Genomic DNA, 24,636 nt, shown 5'->3' on the forward strand with positions numbered 1-24,636 from the left:
CTGTTCGGCTGAGAACACACATTGCCACTGGACACATCCCTTCCATCCGCCGCAGCAGAGACCAGCGAGTATGCACTTGACGCCATCACCAGGGCAGCCCAAGCACACGACATTGCCTGCGCTCGCCTCCTGGCCTCTCAAGAGAAGCAACAACGCTTGTACGATCACCAACACAGCGACTTCCACTTTTAGCCTGGGTCTCTGGTACTCCTGTGATCCGCGACTCATCCCGTTGGCCTGTCAGAAAAACTTCTGTCTTGGTACACAGGCCCACATTGAGTGCTGCGGGCCGTGCCTCCAGTTACCTACGAAATCACCCCAGTCAGTACCAGTGCCTCATCTGCCCTAAATTCCACTGACGTTGTGCATGTCGCACGCCTCAAGCCATATTACTCTCCGGTTATCATAGATATTTAGACGCCCAGGGACAGTGCTTCTGCTGCCGGGGGTAATGATACATGCATATTGCGTGTTTCTTGTGGCCGACACATGCGGGTGCCCCGACGAAGACAACGAACGCTCTCCGGTTCTCAAGCTGTCGCTGAACTGGCCAGCGCTGCATTATCCTTTGTAAATATACTTTGTAAATAGTCTCTAGCCTTAATCCTTCGTTTGCGTAACAAAACATAATATTATATATATATATATATACACACACACAGAGAGAGAGATATGAAGGTGAAAGAGGGGAAGGAGTGGATGTTGACGTGTCCACAGCACATTCAGTGGAACAACGGGGTAGGCAGAACACATCCGCTGAGTTGCAACTATGAATGTGGCCACCTGTGCCGAGGCACCGCAGCACCGCGTCACAGCAGAGCTTCAGTGCATACACCCTTCTTTAAAGTCTCAAATTTTGGGATCGGCACTGTCTACTCGTTGAATTTTTTTTTTTTTTCCCCTGAATGCTGGCGAGTCAGAGAGTGCACAAAAACCATGATATAGTGTCTTGGGACACTGAAATATTTTGAAATCCTGTCGAAGTCACCAGCAAGAATTCACATTTGTAAAGCTGCAACATTAGAATTTCGTAACTTTGGCTATAGTAGAGATACAAACATCCAAATGCTAACCTGCAGTCTTTGAACATCCAGGAACATACCTGCTTGCTTTTAGTTATCTGGTTGCAGTTATTTTTTTGCAAATTGCATCCCAAATCTTTGAACACAAGAAGAATTGTTACTTTTTATTGACTTAGAAAAAAGTCTAATTGCATATTTGTAATCAGCACACAAGCTTAGAATTAAAAATTAAATTAATTGTGAAACATGCCAAAACCACAATTTGATTATGAGGCATGCCGTAGTGTGAAACTCTGGAAACTTGGACCGCCTGGGGTTCTTCAACATGCACCTAAAGTTAAGTACATGGGTATTTTCACATTTTACTCCAATCGAAATGTGGCCACTGTGGCCGGGGTTCGATCCTGCAAACTCGTGCTTTGCAGCCCAACACAACGCACAAGACTGTGCGTCCTGAAAGTTTCATGTGTCTAGAGCAAACAACAAAAATGTTTGTTCTGGACGCCAGGTCCCCCATATTTAGTGCTGTTTGTTTTTCATAGTTTTCTCAAAAATTTCGGGCTGCAGCCAACATTCAGGCCTTGATATTTATTTATTTATTTTCAATACTGCTGCTCTCCTTCGAGAGCTTGGCAGTTGGGCAGTACAATAATTCAGCTGTACAATGCAAGGAAATCAAAGTATAGGTTATACAAAAAGTATAAAGATGACATAAGCAGTGCAAGTTATACATACTATACAAGTACATATCTCAACACCAAAGACATACACAACAAAAAAGAACCTTTTTTTGTAGAACTCGAGCCTAATATATACTCTATGAAGTAAAGCAAGCAAATGTTTGTTTTCATCTTGGAAATGATTTATTTTGCTACATTTTCAGCCACATGGTTGCCACATATTGTGGGCTTGTATTCAATGGGCCGTAAAATATCTTATTGGTCAGACAAAAAAAGTGCTTGCTATCTTTCATTCCTTATGCTTTATGCTATCTAACCATGCCTTACAAGTAATTTTTTTATTGTGTGTGATAACTTTATTGAGTATCCTGCAAATTGATGGCCTGGGTCTAGGCCGCACTGGGGGCAGCAGAGAGAGGGTACCCTGTCTCTTGGTAGCTTCCCGGGCTTGCTGGATGGCCCAAGGTTGGTTCTGGAGAACCAGCTCTAACTGCTCGATTCGTGGTAACGCGTGAAGTTCATAAGCTAGGAGAAGTGACTGCAGTTATCACCTTCTCTCAGCTAAGATGTGCAATGATTGATTCATCTGACGCAGCTGATTGCGAAATCGATTGTCGATTTCATGGCTTAACTTGGCTGGTGGAGGCATGTTAAGTGGGTAACTCAAACTAAACGCAACAAATTGCTTGCTGGTAATTGAATAACCTCTAAATTGTAATTAAACGCAAAAACACAAGTCATAATTACTCTTATCACAAAATGGTATATTTTATTTTAATATTTATACTACCTTTGATGCCGTAGTGGTGCTGCAAGCACAACACACTATCCGTAAATGCAAAGCAAAGCCCTATTCTAAACCTCTTCAGTCCTGCATGCCCTAATGCTAATATCCTCACAGCTCTTTGGGGCCCCCAAGTTTTGAGGCCCCATTCAAAAACTCTATCGAGGAAAAGGAGCACGAGCTTTGGGGCTGAAGACAACACTCAGTGAGTGGCCTGCTGTAGACTCGTCATGTCGATCGTGTACTTACTGTAAATACATTTCCTGTCCCGCTTCTTTCCTCCACATACATATTTGGCGGAGGCGCTGTGTACTGCTGTGTGCGACAGAGCTCCAAAGCAGACGTAGCCTGGCCACTAATAATATGACGATCAACGGAGCCGGTGCAGGGACAGCTGCCATGCCAACAGAAGCAACTGCTACCACGATGCGGACATTCATATTGTCTCGGCGTCACAACCCAGGAACGTTTTTCGGGGGGCTGACAATCTTGACGTCTATAAATGGCTCCAAATGTACAAGCGCGTCGGCACCCATAATAGGTGGGAACAAACCGTTATGCTGGCAAACTATTTTCTACCTGAAAAGCACAGCATGTGTCTGGTTTCAAAACCACGAGGAAGAACTGACAACCTGGGAACAATGCAAGCAAAAACTCCACGAGTTGTTCGGAAAACCCGTTGGCAGTCGGAGAGCTGCACAAAAGGAACTCTAGTCCCGTGTCCAGATGTCGATCGAAAAATGTGACATACATCCAGGACGTTCTCATCCTTTGCCACAAGGTTAACGAGCAGATGTCAGGAGAAGCCAAAGTGAACCATATACGGACGAAAATAGTTCTGTGGAAACCTGCAAGGTGGAGAGAAGTAATTAATAAAGGGAAAATTAGACATCCACCCGTTTGTAGTAATTGCTACAATGGACGAATTTTTCTTCAACTGCGAGGCTTTTCTTTTGAGGAACCCATATGGGTTTCCTTTGTAGCAATTGCTACGAACGAATGAATGTCTCATTTTCCCTTTATTATTGAACCACATACTGAAAGGCATAGTGGACGACGCTTTTAATTTTCTGGCATACAGGGTGTCCCATCTAACTTTAGCCAGAGTTTAAAAATATGCCGATGCACTCTAAGAAACGACCGAATGGATGTTGCCGACTATTGTATAGAGTAAGTCACATAATTTTTTGTAATCTGTTTAACTGCATAATTCGTCAATATTAGTTAACTAACTTCGGAAACAACTAAGTTAGGCAAAAATTCAAATTAGAAAGTTGTAGAGCGCTTTGCAAAACATCCGATTAAACAGTTTCCAACATTTTATCTACTTTTAGGCATTAGTGTTTTTCCACTTACTGTAGATGCCCGCGAAATACAAAAAATACCACGAGACATGTCTGCTTGCATGCCGTGATTTCAGCGCTCCCAAACTCTCCACATACACACGAACAGAGCATTTAGCCGGGTGTGCTGCTGCTGTGCCTGCTTATCGCTATCACAAACCACAGTGAAGGAAGCTCATCGGAGGCGTAAATCGCACAGCCAACGCCTGCTGTCCAGACTCGCGACGTGCAAAGAGCCGAGCAGACGACGCGAGCGCCGGACCAATGGCGAGCCGCGCTGGAGTCGCGTGGCGGGCACGGCCAATCGCAGACTCCGGCACGACCTTCAATCATTTGCTTTTTGTGCGCTTGTTTCTGTATAGAGGAGATAGCTGAAGCGGGAAATTTAAAGACGGAGAAATGCGCTTCCTACGAGACCAAGATGGCGGCGCTCGGTCATGTCGTTCCGAAGATATTGTGGCTTGAAAAACGCTGTTTCTTGATTTCCACGAGATTTTTCGCCACCTTGGCTGATAAAACAATTTTTTAGAGCACTTCCAAGTGGTTTAAAGTGACATTTGGATTTCAGATAGAAAAGGGGTTATAGAAACTGATAATGTGATTTTCAAAAAATCGATTTTTTGGCAATTTTTCGCGAGTCAAAAGCCGTGTCCCCCCTTAACAGAGAATTTTTAAGAATGACCATGAAATGGATTCCCCAAAACTATATCAGATCTGTGCAAGCAAAAGTAATACATGAAGAAAAACACAGCTGCGAGAGAGGTGCAATTGTTTTGCATTTTGATTTCCCCAAAAACTGGACAGTTGTGCTTCGAGACGCAGTACAAGCGTACCATTGGCAGAAAAAGCAAGTCACCGTGTTTACCTCCGTTGTCACATCAAGATAACCGATTCGGAACTACACTGTTATTTCCGACAATATGTCTCATGATTCAGCTCATGCATGCTTGCCTCTGTCGAAAATCAAAGCACACCTCGAAGACAACGCGCCAATCTACACCAAGATAACATATGTGAGCGACGGGGCTCCCGCTTACTTCAAGAATAAATATCAGTTTCATGAGCTACAACGCAGTGAATGTGAAGAGACAAAATGGATGTTTTCGGCCACTGGACACGGCAAAAATGCTTGCGACGGCATTGGTGGGCTTGTGAAACATCGAGCATCACACCACAACTTGCGGAAGCCTGCAAGTGAGGCCATACAAACAGCCAGTGGCTTCGTGGACGCAATTCAAGGAACGCTGAAGAACATCACCATTCTGGAGCTCCCACAGAGGGAGCTTGCAGACTTTCGCGAAGTGAAGGAAGAATGGAAAATGGCAAAGAAAGTGCCTGGAGTTCAATCAAATGAAGGCAGTGCATCCTACGTGGCCTCCACCGCTGCTTCGGAATGGAAGAGACTGATCTGGTTTGTGCTTCGGGCTGGACAATATACTGTGCGCATACCGAAGTCAACTGCTGCCATTTATTTCTTGTTACGATTTTCTGAATTGCAATCTGCACATAAAGCGGCATACCATTTGTAAATTGCGTCCCGGTTAAAACTCCTGCTGATTAAAAACCGTGCAGATAAATTGTCCCTATTAGAAGACGACGTTTTGTCTCCTGACAGTGCCCTGTAGAACCATTGAACACAGAGGTAAACAGATGCAGGTACGGAAACGTCGGCTTTAGAAACACATTAACATAAATTTTTACATATAAAAATTTTTCTAAGCACTGAGAAATGATCTAATATTTTTAAAGAATCGATTACATACCAATGTAACTTAGGATGATAAATTAGAGAATACAAAAAATGTTTGACCGCCACCAGCCAGTTCTTGAGACATCAGGTGAAATAGTGAATTTATTCCCATTTTGACGCATTAAGAACGCCGCTAACAAGCGAGTAGAAGCTCTACAAACATTGAGGATGGTTCGGATATTGTGGTAAGTAATAGGTAACCAAGTTCAGCGAGTGCTAAAACAAATTTCTGACAGTTACTATTGTTAAGAGGCAGTAATAAGCAACTCTAGATAACAAGAACATGAACACAGTTTTGTATTCATTTTCATACTTTAAAACAATATAATGCAACACTTTTTGGGTACCTTAAAATTATAGAGTATTTAGGATTATTCAGGCAAATCTTAATGAAATTCGATGGTGTTTTTTTTTTTAAATCCAAGTCAAAGTTGTCACTTTTTTTGTTTTTGAACTTCGGCCAATTTTGAGGCCATATTGAAAAATCTCAAGTGTAGAGCTACAAAACTTGCCTAAAGTGAGTAAAAGTAGCTGGAAAATACTGAGAAAAAGATTCAGTTTGTAGATCTTTATGCATCTTGCCCTGACGCTGCCCTGAGAAGTGCCTTTTTTGCACCGCATAGCTCAGGAAGCGAAGTTTGCAATTTTTTATTTAGAAGATTGACACAGCAAGAAAATTTTTTTTATTTGTTCGCACAGTACAAGTTGCAAAGAGGTACCGAAAAAATACTTATGTGCGGAAAAAATTTATTGTGCATGCAGTGAGGCTCCAAACTTGCAACTTTGCGAAGTGGCAAAAACGACATTCTCCGCCTCTTGTGACATAAGATTTTTTTTCCAAGAAAACTACGAAGTTTCTTGCAAAACTAAGGTTCATTCTTTTGTGTGGGCACATTTACCCATCAAATATAAAAATTTCATTGAAAAAAAATGGTCATGGGGCCTCGATTACCGTTCTTATCTGAACATGCCCATATATATATATATATATATATATATATATATATATATATATATATGTAGTCATACATATGTATAATTTCGTCATTTTAGAATGTAGAACAGCTTCTCTGGTCATTAGAGTGGAAGGGCCGATGAAGCTATTTTGGGGGGGTTTGTTGCTTTCTGCAACAACAAAATTCTCGATACAGTGGAATTTTTGTGCACCGATGAATTTTGTTGTAGGATTCGAGTTTACTTGCAAAGTGCAAAAGAACACAGGCAATGTAGCCCATCTGTGCAACCTGTTGGTAGATCACCATTTTGATATGCATTCACAAAATTTTGTGGAAGTTTTCACCTGCGAATTTCGTGGTAAATATGGAAAGCTGAGAGCACCCCAAGCATGAAGGCCCTTTGTGGCCAGAAGTGAATCCTAAACCAGACCCTACATGAATGGGAGTACCATATTTTTACACATATAACCCGCACCAAAATTTCAAAAAAAAGAAATTAACAGTAAAGTACGGATTACCCATATGCGAATTTCGCCATTAAGTGTGGCTTCACGGCAGCGTGCACTTCACTGCTGTGAAGCCACACCTCAATGTAAGTTGAACCACACCTCAAGGCAGTGAACCATACCTCCCCACCCCTGTGTGTTGAAGTTCCCTTCTCCCCCTTTCATGGTCGCCCATTCTCTTCCGCTTTACGGGTTGCCATTTTGCATTTAGTAGTTAGCGAGTAGCACACGTGGCACCAGCAAACTCATATGTCACCTGTTCCTACGGCGCTCCCTCAGTCTGCGCGAAGCGCTTCGCGATTCAGCTGTGAGCCAAATCACCGTTATGATTTTCGGTTCCATCGCATTTGCTCCGTTGCCGATGCGAGGGCTTATACGTCCGTGCTGTCATCTGCTGTCATGCGAGTGCTAGCTGCGAAGTGATCCGATTCATGTCCGATATCATGCGACTGACTCGTCTGCGATTTGACTGATTCGTCCGTGAATCCAGCTTTGTCAGCATCGCGAATAAAACAGAGCCGCTTGTCGAAGACACGACATAAATGAGTCTTGCATTCGCGAATGGAGCCTGTTTTTGCAAACACTTGAGCAGTGTTGTATGCAGTTACTTCGAAGGATTATAAGCAGAGATTTTTTTTTTTCCTTTCCGGGCTGCTGTAATTGGGTGTGCGGATTATACGCGGTGACTGGTTATATGCACAAAAATACGATATGCATTTGCATGTGTTAGAATTAAATTTGAGAGCTGGCATCTTCCTTGGCATGCAGAAGCAACACTCCAGCTCTGACGCCTGGCATCTCTCTATCCATGTTAAAAAACACTAGCTGAGCCAACTAATAGATCTGAGCAAACTCTGGAAGCAGCATGATGTAATCACCAGCTCACAGCTAAGACAAAAATTTTGTGGCCCAGGTGTCTTTTTTTTTTTTACTTTTTCATTGACTAAATAAATTACAATACCAAACCAATTCCTCAAGAGCGCCATAAATAATTATTTACAGAATTTTATGGGACCAGTTCAAAAAGTGCGCCAAGTGCAGTTTCAAACATGAAAAAGGATACTACCGTATTTACTTGTATAAGGCAGGCCCTTGTGTAAGAGTCCCACCACCACTTTGGAGTGCGAAAATTAAAAAAGAAAAAGAAAGTTTCCCAAAGTGTCAAGCACGTAGCCACATGCTGGTTAATTTCCGCAAGTCATTAATAGCTGGCACTAATTGGTGTACTGCTGACGATGGCATCATCAACATGTGCCAAATCAAGTGGCATAGAAGGCACAGATCCAGCACACTTCAACAGTCCTATCAGCTGTGCTGCTGCTCGCTGTTTAGCTGCCTCATGCTTTCGGGTGCATGAAAAGAGCATTGCTGCAAAAAGTGTGCCTGTACATATTGAATACGTGGCATGCATTTGTGTCATCGAGAGCTTCAATTAAATGGAAACTGCACGGAGGATGCCAATGAGGTCAATGATGATGATGAATACCATATTTACTCACATAATGATCGCATTTTCTTGTAAAAAAAAAATTGACACAAATTCAGGGGTGCGATCATTACGCGGGTTAAATTTCCCGCAAAAAAAAAAAAAGATATTTTTTTTTTTGCATTTTGCATTTGCTGCAGGATGACAACAGGTCAACAAATAGGCGGCTGCCCCTGTATGTAGTGCGGCACACCAAAACAAAGATGGCGGCCGGTGAAGCAAGCCGAACGCGCCGAACTGGATTTTTTTTTTTACTTGTGAGTACATTAAGTGCATTGAAACAGTTTCTTCCGTATCAGTAATGAATAATATCGGCAAGTTTGTGGCAATAATGTAGCCATGTCCACTTTGAGGGGACAGAAACAGATGGGCGCGCTTTAGCTGCCAGTGACATAGGAACACATGGCGAGCATGCTGCGGAAACTGCAGCATTTGTCTTCACTACTATCCCAACACGGCACGTTTTCGCTAAGGGTGGGCGAATATCTTAGCCGTGTTACAAGCGTCGGCGTATGAATAGGGTACGCTTCTAACGTATCAGTGTAAACGTGGCTGCTATCGTTGCCGCTCGAGATTTGTTGCACGCCCACGAGTGCAGACGAGAAGAATCGAAAGGCACCTTTTCTTTTGTTGTTCTTGTTGACCACAGCCATTATAAAGCCTACTCATAATAAAGGTGAGTTTGGTTGTAGCCTTTTTTTTTTTTGTCATGGAAGTGCGGAAAGTGATGAAAGGAATGAAATGGGGCATCTCCTTAAGAATGTTTGGTGCTTGCAGACCGATTGGTTTGTCTTGAGTCGTTCGCGTAGCATTCGACCGATAGCGCGATCATTATTAGCTAGACTTTGCACATGACATATCGCTGCGGCAAGTACAGGAAATAAAAAATCGCTGCGATCATTACACAGGAAATAAAAAAGTGAATTACGACAAAATTCAAGGGTGCGATTATTATGCGAGTAAATACGGTATAGTGTTTTGTGGAGCAAGGGCCAAGTATGACCAAAGAGCACCAGGCCAATGGTAATGAGTTCAAAGTGAAGCGATAAATTACAAGCAAGGGATGTGAAGGGGCTGTAAAGAGGCCTAAATGACGGTCGCTGTAAAGTGCGTAAGAGCTACATGTAATAAAACTATGACAATGACTATGAAGCATGCCAAGGACGCGAAAGATACCTAGTTAAAGGGCCCCTCACCAGGCCCCATAGCAAATTTTGGTTATAAGTTGTTATAAGTTGTTACGTGTCCTCTAGGGAGTGTTCTGCCGCAAAAATTTTAAAAATTGGCTCATTAGGAGGAGGAGAAGGAAATAACTTTATTGAGTCCCGAGGAACCCCGCCCAACCCACTCTTGGTTTAGTGGTCAGTAGAGGTCGTGGGCCGCACCCACGTTGGGACGGGAAGCTGTGAGCCTCCGCCCTTTCGTGAGTCCTCTGGACGGCCCGGAGCTGGGTCTGGTGGTCGTCGCTTCGCAGGGCATCCACCCAGTCTTCTTTACCGACATGGTGTCACTTAACGCAGAGCATTGCCAGAGCATGTGCGCTAGCAAGCAGTACGATTCGCCACAATCCGGACATTGCGGCTCTACCTCTGGTGAATAAAGGCTCAGTCTGCCTCTCGAGGGGAACAACCCGGTCTGAAGCATTCTGAATATTGATGACTGGTCCATTGAATTTAGCGTGGGGGAGCGGGAAGGTCCTCCTCAACAGCTGATAGTGTGTTATTTCGTTTAAGGTGCTCCCCTCCCTCCCTGCCACTTCGCTCGCCACTATCGCCGTGGTGCACGAGTCCTCGCGCGCAGCCGTGTGCCAGCTCGTTGGTGTTGGGAAAGTCGAGGTGCACGTCGGCCCCCATGTGGGCCAGAAACCATTTGACGATGTGATGACCCGCGGCTCCCTCGTTGCCGAGGACGGCCACCGCTTCCTGTGATATCGAGCCCGAGGCGAATGCTCTGGCCGCCGATCGCAAATCTGTACACGTAAGGACGTTCAGGGTCCCTCATTGCCATGGCTATTGCCACCTGTTCGGCCCCTTCGGACGTTACCCCCCTTGACTAATGTCACGTTAATGATCGTCCCATCCTAGCGTTTCGAAACGGCCGCGTACCGCTGTGCCCGTACTGGGCCGCCAGTTCCGGGCAGTTGGCGGTCGATTTCAGCAGTGCTCGGGCCCTCGCCTTTCGGCACCCGTCGTTTAATAGCAGGTGGATGTTTCTCGGAAGCGGTTCTACCTTGCAAGTGCCCCTGACCCCCGCGCTGAGCGCGACCTTGCGTGTGTTGCACTCTGCCTCTGCATTTATGCCTGCTTCTTCTAGGATGCGTCTGCCGGCCTTGGTCAACAGCCACACGACCTGTGCCTTAGTCTGTGCTTCGATGATTTCTGCTAGTGAATTGTGGACCCCTAACCGATCAAGCTGCTCCGTACTTTAGTGATCGAAAGACCTAGCACCCTTTTGATGCTCTTGCGCATCAGTGTCTCTATCTTGGCCGCGTCTCTCTTAATCCATTTTAGCGCCGAGGCTACGTAATTTACGTGACTCATGAGGAAGGCATGGTAAAGTCTGATGAGATTGCTCTCGCTGAGCCCACCCCTGCGGTTGAGTCACCCTGAGGATCAGCCGAAGTATGTTCTCCGTTTTGGACGCAAGTTTCATGACAGTTTGCGTGTTACCGCCTTTAGCCTCAATTAGCAGCCCCAGGATTCTTATAGTGTCTACTCTGGGGTTCGGCTGGCCGTCGCTTGTGTATAATTTGATCAGTATTTGATCGATCGGCATCAAATTCCTCATGCCTTGTTTCGAGGACCTGTACAGCAACAGTTCCGATTTGCTGGGTGACAGGCGGAGTCCCGTTTCCTTCAGGTACTCTTCTGTTGTGTCCAGCGCCTCTTGAAGAGCCCACTCGACTTCTGCGTCGGACACTCCCGGGCACCACACCGTAATGTCGTCTGCGTACAGGGCGTGATTGACGTTGGTCACTCTCGTCAGCCAGTCCGAGAGCTCTTTCATTGCTAGATTGAATAATAGTGGGGAGAGCACCGCTTCTTGTGGGGTGCCCCTCGCGCCCAGCATGTACCAATCGGACGTGGCCTGTCCTATTTTGATCGTGGCCTTCCAGTCTCTGAGGAAGGAGCCTATGTAAGAGTGGAATTTCCGGCCGAGCCCCATCACAGAGATCGTTTCCATTAGAAATCTGTGTTTGACCATGTTGAACGCTTTCATTAGATCCAGGGCCAGTATGCCCCTGGTGCCTCTGGTCATGCCGTCGATTATATGCTACATGAGTAGCTGAGAGAAATATTTCAGTGCCACGAACCCATTTCAGCAGGCGGGCTCCACTGCCAAGCAAGATGCTCTCTCCACTCGCCAGTCTAGCTTACGGAAGCGAAGTTCCTTCCCTGCGTTTTCCCATACCGGACCTCGAGGATCGCTTGACGCATACGTCACAGGCCCCACAATGAAACTGCACAATGAAACTAGAGGTATATTTCAGTGCTACACAACTACTGAGGCAGAACAAGCGGATCGCAGAGCTTGATCACGTGCTGGAAAACGGTAGAAAATGGCATAGTTTCGGTACCTGTGCATGTGACCGCACGACTGTGGGAACAAGCAGACGAAGCGGAAGTACAGCTCTCTTGCTTCGATGCGAAGTAAAACAAAAAACACGCAGACATTCCGTTTGAGTGTTTTATTATTTCTCTAAACTTCAATTCGTCAATTCAAGCAACAGATGATACAGATAACAGATGTCGAATAATTCTCGAAGTCATGCGTCACCATGAGCGACGTCAGACTGCGGACACGATTACGTAGGCGCAGAAGCACGATTACATCACCGTCTGGCTTGGAGCGCGAAGGCTGCGAATGAAGAGTGAAACGGCGTTCGGATTGAAATTTCAGATTTTTTTCGCGGAGCGTAGCAATGTAATACTTTGCAGACACGATTGTTATCACACAATGTATGCTCTGTGCTTGTCAGCTCAATATGGCCAGACCTAGTGAGGGGCCCTTGAAAGAATTAGAATGTGTTAAAATTGGTCACAGGCTAAAAATTCCAAAAAGCACTACTGCCATACCAGAGCCCTTGAGGCAGAAGGACCTGAATGCGTGTGCTATATGTGGACTACTACCACAGCTGCATCCTCTAGATAGAGGATGCAGCTACGAAAACTATTGGGCTATTAACATGCAAGACCACATCGTTCAAGGAACCTGTGGTAGTAAAAAGGGGTTCTTTACCAAGAAACATACCATATGGAAAGGAGACAATAATGGTATGCTAAAGGAAAATGTTTCCTTCTTTCTCTTTCAGCTTCCCGACACTTCACGAGAACGTGGAGGACAGTGAGCCTCTCACCTTATCTGCCACAGGTTGGAGGTTCATTGCCGTTCAAAAGGAAGTTATGAGTACCATACGTGTGTCCTATTCTGAGTCGTAAGAATAGACATTAGTTCGTGTTTTTGTAACAGAGGGATAGAAACCTAACTTTGGCTTAATCAAGTGGAGCTTATTATTTGTTTCAATGTCCCACAAGCGTTCCCAGTGGCTGTGCAGCTTCGCTCGCAAGAAAGGCTTGAGATCTGTGGTAGAAATAGATACGGTAGGATTAATAGCTTGCGACGTAATTGATGTGGCCATTTGGTCTGCTAGCATTTACCCTCAATGCATCTATGGCCAGGAACCCAGCATATTGTCACATGTCTATGAGATTAATAAATATTGCACAACTAAGAGTAAAGCTCAATGAAAGCAGGTTTTCTTAGGGATATTAGTGCTTTTACAACACTTAACGATCATTGAAGATGTTCGCATTCTCTTAGTCTTAATTTCTTTATATGTTTAATCACAGACAGTACCGCATAGGCTTCTAGTTCAATACACCCGATTCAGAGAAAGAGGGACCAAGAGCCGCATAAGACACGCCAGCATGCGACTTTGATGCATTGGTGTCGAATTCAGAACAAGAGTACTTCGATTGAAGTTCTCGGAAATGCATAGAGATTTCAAGCTCAGGAGCGTGCTTTGTGATTTGTACAAAGGGTACGTCACATTCTATTACCTGCCACTCCCAGGGCGGTAACAGCTAAGCTGGAGGCATTAGGCGATGTTCGAGAATTGGGAGATCCATTTTTTCGCTAAGTTCGCTCACACGCAGTGCGAAAGGTAGTGTCATAGAGGGTCTATTACGAAAAATTGTAGCATGCATGAAGTCATTAACGGCTGTGAAACACGGATGTTCCTTACTAGAGCGCACTTTGAGAAAATAAGTGAAGCTGATGTATGTTCTCTGAAGATGGGGTGACCACCCATCTGACTACATATAGACTTTCGACAGGGCTTGTTCTAAATGCGCCAGTAGCCAGGCGGATACCCAGATGGGGGACAGGGTCTGACATCTTTAGCACGCTCGGGGCGGCACAGTGACATACAACGGCACCATAGTCTAACAGTGATCAAATTGGGCTCCTGTAAACATTCAATAAACACTTCCTGTCGCTACTCCATGTTGTGTGAGATAGGATTTTAAGTAAGTTCACTGTTTTTAGACATTTTGCTTTAAGACATTTTATGTGTGGAATGAAAGTAAGCCTGGAGTCAAATACAACACCTAGAAATTTGTGCTGTTTGTTTACAGGTATTTGTTGCCCGCACAGCTCTACAAAAGGATCTAGAACCAGGCCTCTCTTGTAAAGAAAACACAAGAACTTTTGTGGAGGTTGATTTTAAATCCATTGATGTCTGCCCACTTGGACACCTTGTTTAGGCCCTGCTGTATCTGTCTCTCACACACTGTAAGGTTGCATGATTTGGAACCTATTTGTATGTCGTCTACGTAGACGAAATAAAAGAATAACTGGTGGTAATGATCTACGAAGCATGTTCATTTTAACGACAAAGAGCGTGCAACTGAGTACGCCACCCTGGGGTACCCCAGTTTCCTCCTGTATGAATGTATGTGACAGTGCATTACCTATTTTCACCCGAAATGTACGGCTGTGTAGGTAGCTTTCTATAATGTTTAATATATTGCCGCAGATGCCCAGTGCCGGCAGGTCGCACAGGATTTCATACCGCCAGGTTGTATCGTACGCCTTTTCCATTCCAAGAAACACGGATAAGAACGATTGTTTATGTATGAAAGCATCGCGATTGTTTGCTTCGATGCGCACGAGATGGCCCATTGTAGATCGCCCTTCCCTAAAGCCACATTGAAATGAGTCAAGCATTTTGCTGGACTTTAGGAAATGTACGAGACGGCGATTGATCATTTGCTCAAAAAGCTCACAAAGGCAGCACGTAAGCGCTGTAGGACGGTAGCTGGTCAGTAATGATCTGTCTTTACCGTGCTTCAAAACGGAGATCACAATCGCTTCTTTCCATTTATATGGGAGATACCCAGCAGCCCAGAGAGTATTGAAAAGTGTGAGCAAGTGATTTGTGTGTCAGAGTGCAGGTGCTTAAGCACATCGTACACGATTCTATTGGGGCCCGATGTAGAGCTCTGACATGCTCATAAGCAAGCTTTAAGTTTGGCAATGGTAAAAGGACGGCTATAAGGATCGTTTGGGATACATTTCCGATTCAGTGGCTTAAGTTCTTCTGTTGCTTTGTGTTTCAGAAAGTTCTCCGAATAGTGATTGGAGCTAGACACACGCTCGAAGTGTTCACCGAGCGTCGGCTTGGTCTTCCCACTTGTTTCCTTCTTTATCAACCAGGGGCAACAGATGTATTTGTTGTCTCTTAAGTCTCCTTAGCCCGTCCCATACTTTAGCCTCTTGAGTATATGAATTTATAGCTGAAAGAAACCTCTGCCAGCTTGCCCTCTTTGCCTGTCACGTCCTTCTTCCCTGGGATTTAACCTCTTTAAATTGTATTAGATTTTAGGCTGTAGGACATTCATGTAGTTTGCCTCAAGCTTTATTTTGTCTCTTCCGTGCCTCTCTACAATCATCATTCCACCAGGGGACCCGTTTTGGGTCCCCTGGTGGGGTGCCACTTGTTTGAGGGATGAACTTTTCTGCTGCATCAATGATAAAAGTGGTAAAATATGATACGGCATGGCCTATACTAAAATTACTTATAAAATCTGGTGTTATGTAGGTAGATTCCTTAAAACATTTCCAGTTAGCCTTGGCTAGTTTCCAGCGAGGGACATGCGGAGGGGAGTCATGCTGTGTTACTAGGTTTCAAGTTAATGGAAAATGATCACTTCTGAATGGACTTTTAATTACACACCATTCTAAATCAGGAAAGATAAGCAGAGCCGATTGACAGGTCTATAGACGAGTATGAATTATCATGTGGATTATAATATGTCTGTTCTTATTGAAGAGGCATGCACAGGAGGTTAAAAGGAAATGTTCAATAAGTCGACCTCTGGCATCGCATCGCGAGTCTCCCCACATCGTGTTACGAGCGTTAAAATCTCCCACAAGTATGCAAAGCTCGGGAAGCTGGTCAATGAGGCTATAAAAGCATTTTTTCGAGATGATGGTTCGGGGCTATACTGCAGTCCACTTATAACGATATATCGGTTATAACGATGGGTCGACATGAGAGTGTCATTTTATGCATTAGGTCTATGGGGAAAAAAACATAACGATAGGTTATTCACCGCATATCAGATATGACGATCAAAATCTTGCCGTCTGGATGACGTTTTCCGTGCCAAATAATCGTAACATTTGCATTGCTTAGTTCCCTGAAATGAACAATGTCGAGACGAGGCGATGTTTACTTCCGTAAGTTCGTATCTGCCGCCATTACCGCGCAGCGCGTCCCGCCCAGCCCGCGCACCAGAGAGTACCCGAGTAGGCACAGCGCGCCACAAGATGGCGCTAGCTGCTTCATGTGCGTTGGCCACAGTCGCTCCGAAAAAGAGAAAGAAAAAAAAAAAGCGACAAGCAAAGCGGCGCGGCGGTGCCCGTCCCACACTCAGTCTCTTTCTCTCGCGATAGCAGGCTGAGGCCACCGAAGCAGCATGCAACCAACGGTACAACCCAGTGGCCCAGTTCGAAGATGGCGCCGACAAAGCGCAAAGCTGTGTCGCTTGACACGAAGATAGATGTTCTGCAGGAATCTCAACACGGCTTCAAGGTGAATGCCCTCGTGAAGAAGTACGAGCTCGCCCGGTCGACAATATCAAGCATCTTGAAAACCGGGAGCACCGCCATTTTGAAGGCAGGAGCTATCAGCGGCCATGCCGTTCAGGGGAAAAGGGTTAGAGACCCTTTGTACGCCGATGTTGAAGAGACGCTTTACCAGTGGTTCATCACAATCCGCGCGCATAATGTGCCTATTAGTGGGCCAATACTTGCCACCAAAGCGAAAAACTTCGCTTTTCTTCTGGAAACGCCCAAATTTTGAGCCTGGGAGAGGCTGGATTCAGCACTTTAAAGAGCGTCACGGAATCATTTACAAAAACGTGGTAGGCAAAGGCAAACACACAGGCAAAGCAGCAGTGGCTGCAGACAAAGCTGCCCGGCGTGCTGGAGCGCTACGCAGAGAAGGACATATATAATTGCGACGAAGCTCCTCTTTTTTTCAAATGTTGCAATCGATGACTCACACTCTTAAAGGAGATCGATGACCCGGCAGGAAGCGCTCGAAACTTGGGGTGACCGTGTTGCTGTGCGTTAGCATGGACGGGAGCCATCGTCTCAAGCCTTTCATGATCGGGCGATCAAAGAAACCAACGTGCTTTAAGAATCAGCACATCCCGGTCCGCTATCACAGCAATAAGAAGGCGCGGATGACCCGCGACCTGTTCAAAGAATGGCTGCTCGAGTTCAACAGTATAATTGAAGGCCAAGGAAGAAAAGTGTTGTTACTTGACAACTGTAGCGCACACAGCGTTAGCCTGAAGCTAACATCTGTCGAATTGATGTTTCTGCCTCCGAATACTACGGCAGGCCTGTAGCCGTTGGACGCCGGCGTGATCGCCAACTTTAAAGTCCTGTATCGGTGGCGCATGCTGGAGTGGCTAATTTTAGCCATTGACCGTGTAGCTCCTGGCACGTCGAGTCATGCAGACGGGCTCCCTGACCTGAAGATCAGCCTTTTGAAAACCGTGCGGTTCGTTTATGGTGCATGGTATGAAGTAAAGCAGTCAACCATATACAACTGCTTCAAAAAGGTGGGCTTTGTGTGTCAGGACGAACTTCCTCAACCCACTGAGACCAACACGGTGGAAGCCGCTGACACAACCGAGCTCTGGGAGCTCGTTCCTACGGGTGACACAGGTGGTGCGTCGATGGAGGAGTTCGACTGCAGACAGTGCTGCCTCGTTCTGCGATGAGGTCACCGACAAGGCGATCGCCGAAGATGTGCTGTCTCGACAGATGGCAAAGTTGTGCGACGGTGGCGACGGCAGCAGCGACAGTGACGAGATTGACAGTGGCTCCTTGACCCCAACCTCAATGTCCACGCAAAGTGTACTGTCGTCGATAGACTCCTTAATCGATTTTATGCATGCTAAAGGATTGCCGCCAGTGTTCGCGCAGCAGCTGGAATCCATGCACACCATGGTTGTGAAGCTGAAGCTGCCGCAAAAGCAAGTGCAGATTTCGGACTATTTCGGCGCGCCTAAACCTTGACACGGTCATTGGCGCTAGAAATAAAGTGTTTTTCACAGCCTACTTTCTACATCATCTATTCTTTAGAGCAAGTAGCGAATTCGAGTCCGGAGCTGCAAAGGTATGTTCTGCGTTTTTTATTTTTTTGTTAAATTTTTTAATAACTGCAGTTCAGATATAGCGATCATCGGTTATAACGATCATATTTTTCGTCTTTCTTGATATCGTTATAAGTGGACTGCACTGTATAAATGGAAGATAGAGTGACCAATTTATTAAAAAGAATATGCTGAACTAACACTGCCTCAAGGGGCGTCTGAAGGGTGACGTGTCGGTAAGCTACAGATTTATTGGCTACTATGGCTACAGTGCTGGAGGCGTTAGGCTCGACCCGGTCTTTTAGGAAGATGCTGTAATTACGAAGAAAATTTGTGTTCGTAGGTTACAGATGTGTCTCCTGAACACACAGCAACTTTGGATTGTGTTTGTGTAGCATTTCTATGATGTTGAGGTTATGAATGAGTCCTCTAACATTCCACTGTATTTGTGTCTCCATGATGATAAATATGTTTTGTTCTGTGTGTTTTAAGAGACGGAGATTAGCTCACGGGCCCTTTCCAGGTGCTGTGACGCGAGTTTTGTCTTTTTTGGAGCGATCGAGAGAGGCTCGCCGCTCCTAAGGTGCTGGTGGCGCCGTCTGGCTGGTTGTTGTGTCCATTGCCTCTTGCGAGGTGCTGGACATGCGCTCTTGTGATTGCTGTGTTTAAGGCGAGGGCCTCGTCTCGGTAGACGAGACCTTTGAGACCACCGGCCCGGAGTTCGATGTTAAAGTGACACAGATAATTAAGCGAAAGTTTCTACAGCGGTAGAAACTGCTGCAGCACGTATTGCTGAGAAGACAAGCGAAACTACATGAACTGAAGTTAGCAGAATGTAGATAAAAACTGGTGTTTATACATCTGTTGTCATATTTGTTGCTGTAAATATATCAATGACAAAACAAAATAACTGCAGCCATATTCTCTCTATATATGCAAAACTCGTGTGCGTGAACGCAGAGGCTACAGATCACGCAACTATGGTCACTGTTGGGAAAAGTGCACTTGCCACCTAAGCATGTTTGTGGCTGGCTGTCAAAGAGCAGCCAACATTAACCCATAGCAGAACTGGTCAGACATGATGCTTAACGCTAGCAGCCTTTTATTACTTTATTATTTTGATTACTTGATTACCATATTTATTCGAAGATAAGGAGAGGTATCTTCCTAGAATCCTTAGCCTCGAAGTCATCCTCATCTTATATGTGAGGTTGATAGATTCAGTTAGTGTTTTATTATGGCAGAAGTAGTTGCACATTTCCGGAGATCCAGACTTCCAGAATGAACGACAGCGCGAATTGTACTAACTTGACAGCCGAGGCAGTCTGTATTTTTGCATGTATAACCCACACTGAGAATTTAGAAAATTCAACAGTAAAGGCGGAGCGCAGTTAATATAAATTTTGCCTTATTGTGTAGCTTCATAGCATTGCGGCGCATGCTGCTCTAAAGGTATAGCTCATTGGAGTTCTCACCAATCCGATTTTAAGATTTCCTAGGAAACCCTACCCTTTCCCCAACTCCGCGTGTTGAAGCTCCCTTTCGTCGTTTTGCATTTTGGCAGTGTTAGTAGTTCAGGCAATCCTTGCCGAGCCTCTGCCTCAAATTGCAGCAGAGGCCCTTGTTCCCGATCTGACACAGCAGCACATGACAGCCATGAAAGGGGAACGCATCAGCACAAGGTTGCTCATGTTGCCATGCATTCTACTAAGTGGCCCACTGTTCCTGGGTAGAATGTGCAGCGGAAGCCTTGAGGGCAAGTCGACCCTGGTCATGCGATCAGCAGCCACTGTGCTGCCTATTAACGCGGATTCCAACAATTCCTGCTGGAGTGTGCCATTGCCTGGACATTTCACTGACATTGTCCATCCCATGATTTTGCCGCTGTAAGCGAACACTTAAAAGTGTTCATCCCCGGACTTGAGTTTGCAAACGAACACGCGCAGTGCACAGAGGACGTGCAGCCAATCACATCTGCAAAGTACCAAACTGCTGCATGGCAAAAAAACAGGTAATTTTGTAACGAAAGCCAGTGTACCTTTACTCTTAAAAGGAGACACTCCTCGAAGCAACTTTCTTTTTCTTACTTGATTAGAGGTTTTAAAATTCAGTCAAGTATAGAGTTTTCTATGCAGATTTCAAATATGGCACTACTTTTTGTGTAGATGTTATAGTTTTAGAGTTATCTGATGCACAATGCCAAAATATAGTCGTCTTAATGGGCACTTCTTTGTGTAATAAATTTTCACAAAAAGCACCGTGCCGTAGCTTGTTTAGCTCTTTGTAGATTGCAAAGTGCCGATATCTAGCCGAACAGTGTGTACAATTATTGAAACTATGGAAAAAAATTAAAACATTTCAAGAAATTTTTTTCTCAATTCTCTGAAGTTTAACCATGCACTTTTGCAACTTACTGTTTAGGAATATTGCAATTTCAAGTAGATATTAGCACTGTGCATATCTTCAAAAGCATGTATGCCAAATTCCGTTACTATAAGGCAATAGTAAGTGTATAAGGTTACTTTCATGTGATTGTGAAAAAAATTAGTTGAAGTGTCCCAATTCATTTTTTATAGTTTCAGTAACTATACACGCTGTTTGAATAGATATCGGCAGTTTGCAGTCTACAAAGAGCTAAATAAGCTACAGCACAAAGCGTTTTGCAAAAGTGTATTACCCAATACAATGCCCTCAAAATCACTATTTTGCCATTGTGTAGGACTTAACTCAAGTCTGAACTGTAGCAGCTAAGCAGAAATTAATGACATATTTGAAATTTGCTTGAAATGCTCTATAAGTGAGTGGATGTTCAAATCTTTAGTACAAATATTAAAGAAATGTCTTTTCGAGGAGCGTCTCCCCTAAACGATTCCCTTCTCCTGCCAGATTAATAAAGGGAAAATCAGACATCCACCCAAACGTAGCTAAGTGCTATGTTTGGGTGGATGTCATATGGGTTTCTCGAAAGAAAAGCTTCGCAGTTGAAGAAAAGTTTGTTCTGGTCCGGGACTCGAACTCGGGACCATCACCTTTACGAAGCAGCCGCTCTACCATATGAGCTAACCAGGCGGCTAGCAGATGGCAAAATCACTTCTCTCCACCTTGCAGCTTTCCGCAGAACTATTACGTCAAACTTTTGCCAGATGATCAAGGTCACATGCATAATCACCTCTACATCAGATGCACTGCCTGTGACGTCACCGATTATGGCGCTGAGACTTTGGTAAACCGCCCACTGCAGAAAGTGCAAAACCACCACTGCAAATGCACCACGACACAAAAAAGAATGGTGAAAGAAAAGGAGGTGGGGTTCTTGGCATAAATGTGATGCAGTGGTGCACACTAGTCGGGGCAGGTAGTGTTCCACTGGCAGTGAAGCTGGCAGCATGGCCACATCACATTTTTTATTGCTTTTTTTTATTAATGAACAAATTTGAAAAATTCCTGTGGTAAATTCTCCATTGACAATGTTGCCATGTGCAACCACAATTCCCAATGGGCCTTTAACTCTCCCGTTTCTGTGAGAAATGTGCTCATTTTCGAAGCTCTTATGTTTTAAAATTTAATTTCAAGATGTAGTAGCCAAATGTGTACTGCGACACATTAAATTATAGCCCGATTACTGATGTTTTGATTGGATGAATGGTGTTTGAATGAATGGATATGGAGGATATTGAGGAAAGAGCTACGAGCAATTTTTTCCCGAAACTAAGTCTTGCTCAGGTATGTGGATGATTGCTTCTTCATCGTGAAGACGAAGCAAGTTGAAAACCTGCAGAGAGACTTAAACTCTAGACCCGGATACACAGTTCACATATGGGCGTGAACAGAACGGATCGCTTCCGTTCTTAGATGCACAACTTACACAGACGGCATTCTAAAATTTTTAGTCTACCAAAACAACCCACACGGGCCGCTACCTTCACTTCGAATCCAACCATACGACAAACCACAAGGCATCTGTTGTAAATTCTTTAATCAAAAGAGCCGAAACTCATTCCTTATCGCAATCAGATCAAAAGAAAGAAAACAGTTCTTAACGAACTTAAAAGGAATGGCTACACAGAGGACTTCATTCGAAAAGCAACCTGACAACAAAAAAGAAGAAACAAACTACGGGACCTTCAGCCGTTGACTTCTCCCCTACCCCAGAAACGAGTGTCCATTCAATACGTCAGAGGTACTAGCGAAGCTCTCAGCCGCCTATTGAAAAAAGGCCTCAAAGTTGTGCACAAACCGGGTCGAGCTCCCCCAGTACCGGCCATCCCAGCCGACCAGCACCACTGCAGCCGTCTCACCCTTTCATTAACCCCCCCTCCCGTCCGTGAAATGTCTCCCCACCTTCCGTACTCTCCCCTCCTTTTTACAAAAGACACTTTAAAAGCTGCACACTGCCACCCCCGAAGAATAACTTCTGAAGGAGCCGAATAGGCTCCGAAACGTCAGGCTAATAAAATTCACTTATTTGGTTGAAGTCAGTCTGAAAATCCTAATCAATTTCGCAACCAGACAGGCAACTCTGTCGAAATGTTTAGCTGCATGAATATTGTATAGTACAGCACTTGAAGAAGTGTTCAAATTGTAAGAGCTTAGAGGGCCAGTCAAGCTTCGGTCGTGCTCGTAATAATTTGTGTATGAGCTGTCGAAGCACTGATGGATAAAAGCAACCCATGGGGGGGAAAATAAAGTTGCACTTAATATTACTCGAACACAATTATCAAATTAACACACACTCATGAGCGTCTACCACTGTTTGAGACATTGTTAAAATGGCCTATATGTAGGATCGAAAAATTGACAACCCGGGAGAAACTGTTGCTGTCATCTAAAAATTGTTGCAGAGTTGATCAAAGTGCAAATTTTGTTAATGAAGAAGTGCTAGAAGCACTGGAGGCTAGTTTCAATGATATCTCCAGTCGAAGTTGTCTTTTTTCCAGCCTCCCCAATCTGCCAAAAATGGTAAAATCTGCCAGTTAAAGTTAGGTCATCATTTCAGATGGTGAATGATGTGATCTTGCTAGTAGAAGAATGTTAACAAAAATGTGCAACAGTGTGCAGAGAAACTGCCGACCAAATTGATCTATACACAGGTGCGGTAACGAAAGAGGCTTATCCAAAGGTGGCCCACCTGTGCAACATTCAGGCAGGGCACGTCGACTTTCCTCACAGGGGCACCGCGAGTCACACGAGTTATACTGCCTTTTTTCTCCCCAGAAAGCCCGATTTTCCCCACTTGGTTATCTGCTACAGCAGACCCCAGCCAGAAAGCGAGCTTCGTTTCTTACAATAAGGCGCACACTGTTGTCCATTAAGCAGCCACTGGCACGCTGTATGCAATCTTTCACCAAGTTAAATGGTGCCACAATTACAGCTTCTCCTTAGGCGCACCATCTCCTTGCCTTCATTCTCCTCAAACTAATCTTGTAACCAACTGCACCATACTAAGGAAACTTACCGGCACCTGGCACAGACAAAGCATTTTTGGTGATAGGTGTTTCCAAGAGCTGTCACCACCTCACCCTCCACAAACTGGCCACAGCCCGCACACTTGGTACCAAACATTTTCTGGTAGTCTCCCGTACAGTAGTATTTGCCATCTCTGAAGAAGAATCCTCCCTGGGCCAATGAGCTGGTACACACTGCATGGAAGAGAGAAGAAAGGGTTGGTCTCCACTGCAGAACTGTGGCAGTGCACAACATAAGCCATGCCAGACCTTAAGCTGCACTTTACTGAAAATATGCAGGGAAACAGGCATGTATAGCTGAGGCTTTAATATCCACCTAACAGCAGCCCAATATTTCTGCTGCTATTATATACATTGGCTCTATGGAGTGGACCACTATGCTGTGGGCAAGTCTGAATCATTAAGCAGGTCACTAGGTTCTGAAAAAAATCAGCTGGTAACCATTCTGAATGGTAACAAATTGGTGAATTACAATTAATAGTTTTCTAAAGCACTAGTTTCTGGAGCAGCAGTAGGCTTGTTCTTAGAATTGCTCACCACCACCACCTACCTTGAATCCACTCATGCCGAATGGAATGGTGACAACAGAAAGTGTACTAGATCATGTATTGCCCCCCTTTTAAATGCCATGTTTTAGCAAGGCTAGACAAATTGTTGGAACAGCACTTGGTACGTATGTAAGTGTTCCACATTTTTAGATTTGCAAACAATTTTTTGGTGTTCTTGGAATGTGACAGGGAAGACTTGCTCGAGCAATCTTCTGAAGCGATATCAAGGGCGTGATCAGATTGTTGTTTGGAATGCACATCAAGTTTTGCCTTGCATGATTGGCCTAGGCTGCACAGACGTTGTGAGCTGCGGGCCGCGGCCATGTTCTTGGTGATGTCAAATGGTGACCCGCTCCTGTCAATCATTTTGAAAACAAACACATCGTCTGCTAGTAGCAGAACGCGAAAGATGTTCTCCATTC

General features: G+C 44.8%; 1 protein-coding gene across 8 annotated transcripts in view; it reads right to left on the minus strand.

Moving 5' to 3' along the window:
• The window catches only part of Unc-115a (actin binding LIM protein Uncoordinated 115a), a 558,372-nt gene that overhangs the window by 431,932 nt on the left and 101,804 nt on the right, over window positions 1–24,636 (minus strand). For all 8 annotated transcript variants that reach the window (XM_050191443.3, XM_050191440.3, XM_050191439.3 and 5 more), the window contains one exon: window positions 23,657–23,840. In XM_050191443.3, the coding sequence (XP_050047400.1) occupies window positions 23,657–23,763 (107 nt within the window). In that variant the 5' untranslated portion in view covers window positions 23,764–23,840. The remainder of the gene's footprint in view (window positions 1–23,656; window positions 23,841–24,636) is intronic.

This window comes from Dermacentor andersoni, chromosome 1 (genome assembly GCF_023375885.2).
Source record: "Dermacentor andersoni chromosome 1, qqDerAnde1_hic_scaffold, whole genome shotgun sequence".
Taxonomy (NCBI): Eukaryota; Metazoa; Arthropoda; class Arachnida; order Ixodida; family Ixodidae; genus Dermacentor; species Dermacentor andersoni.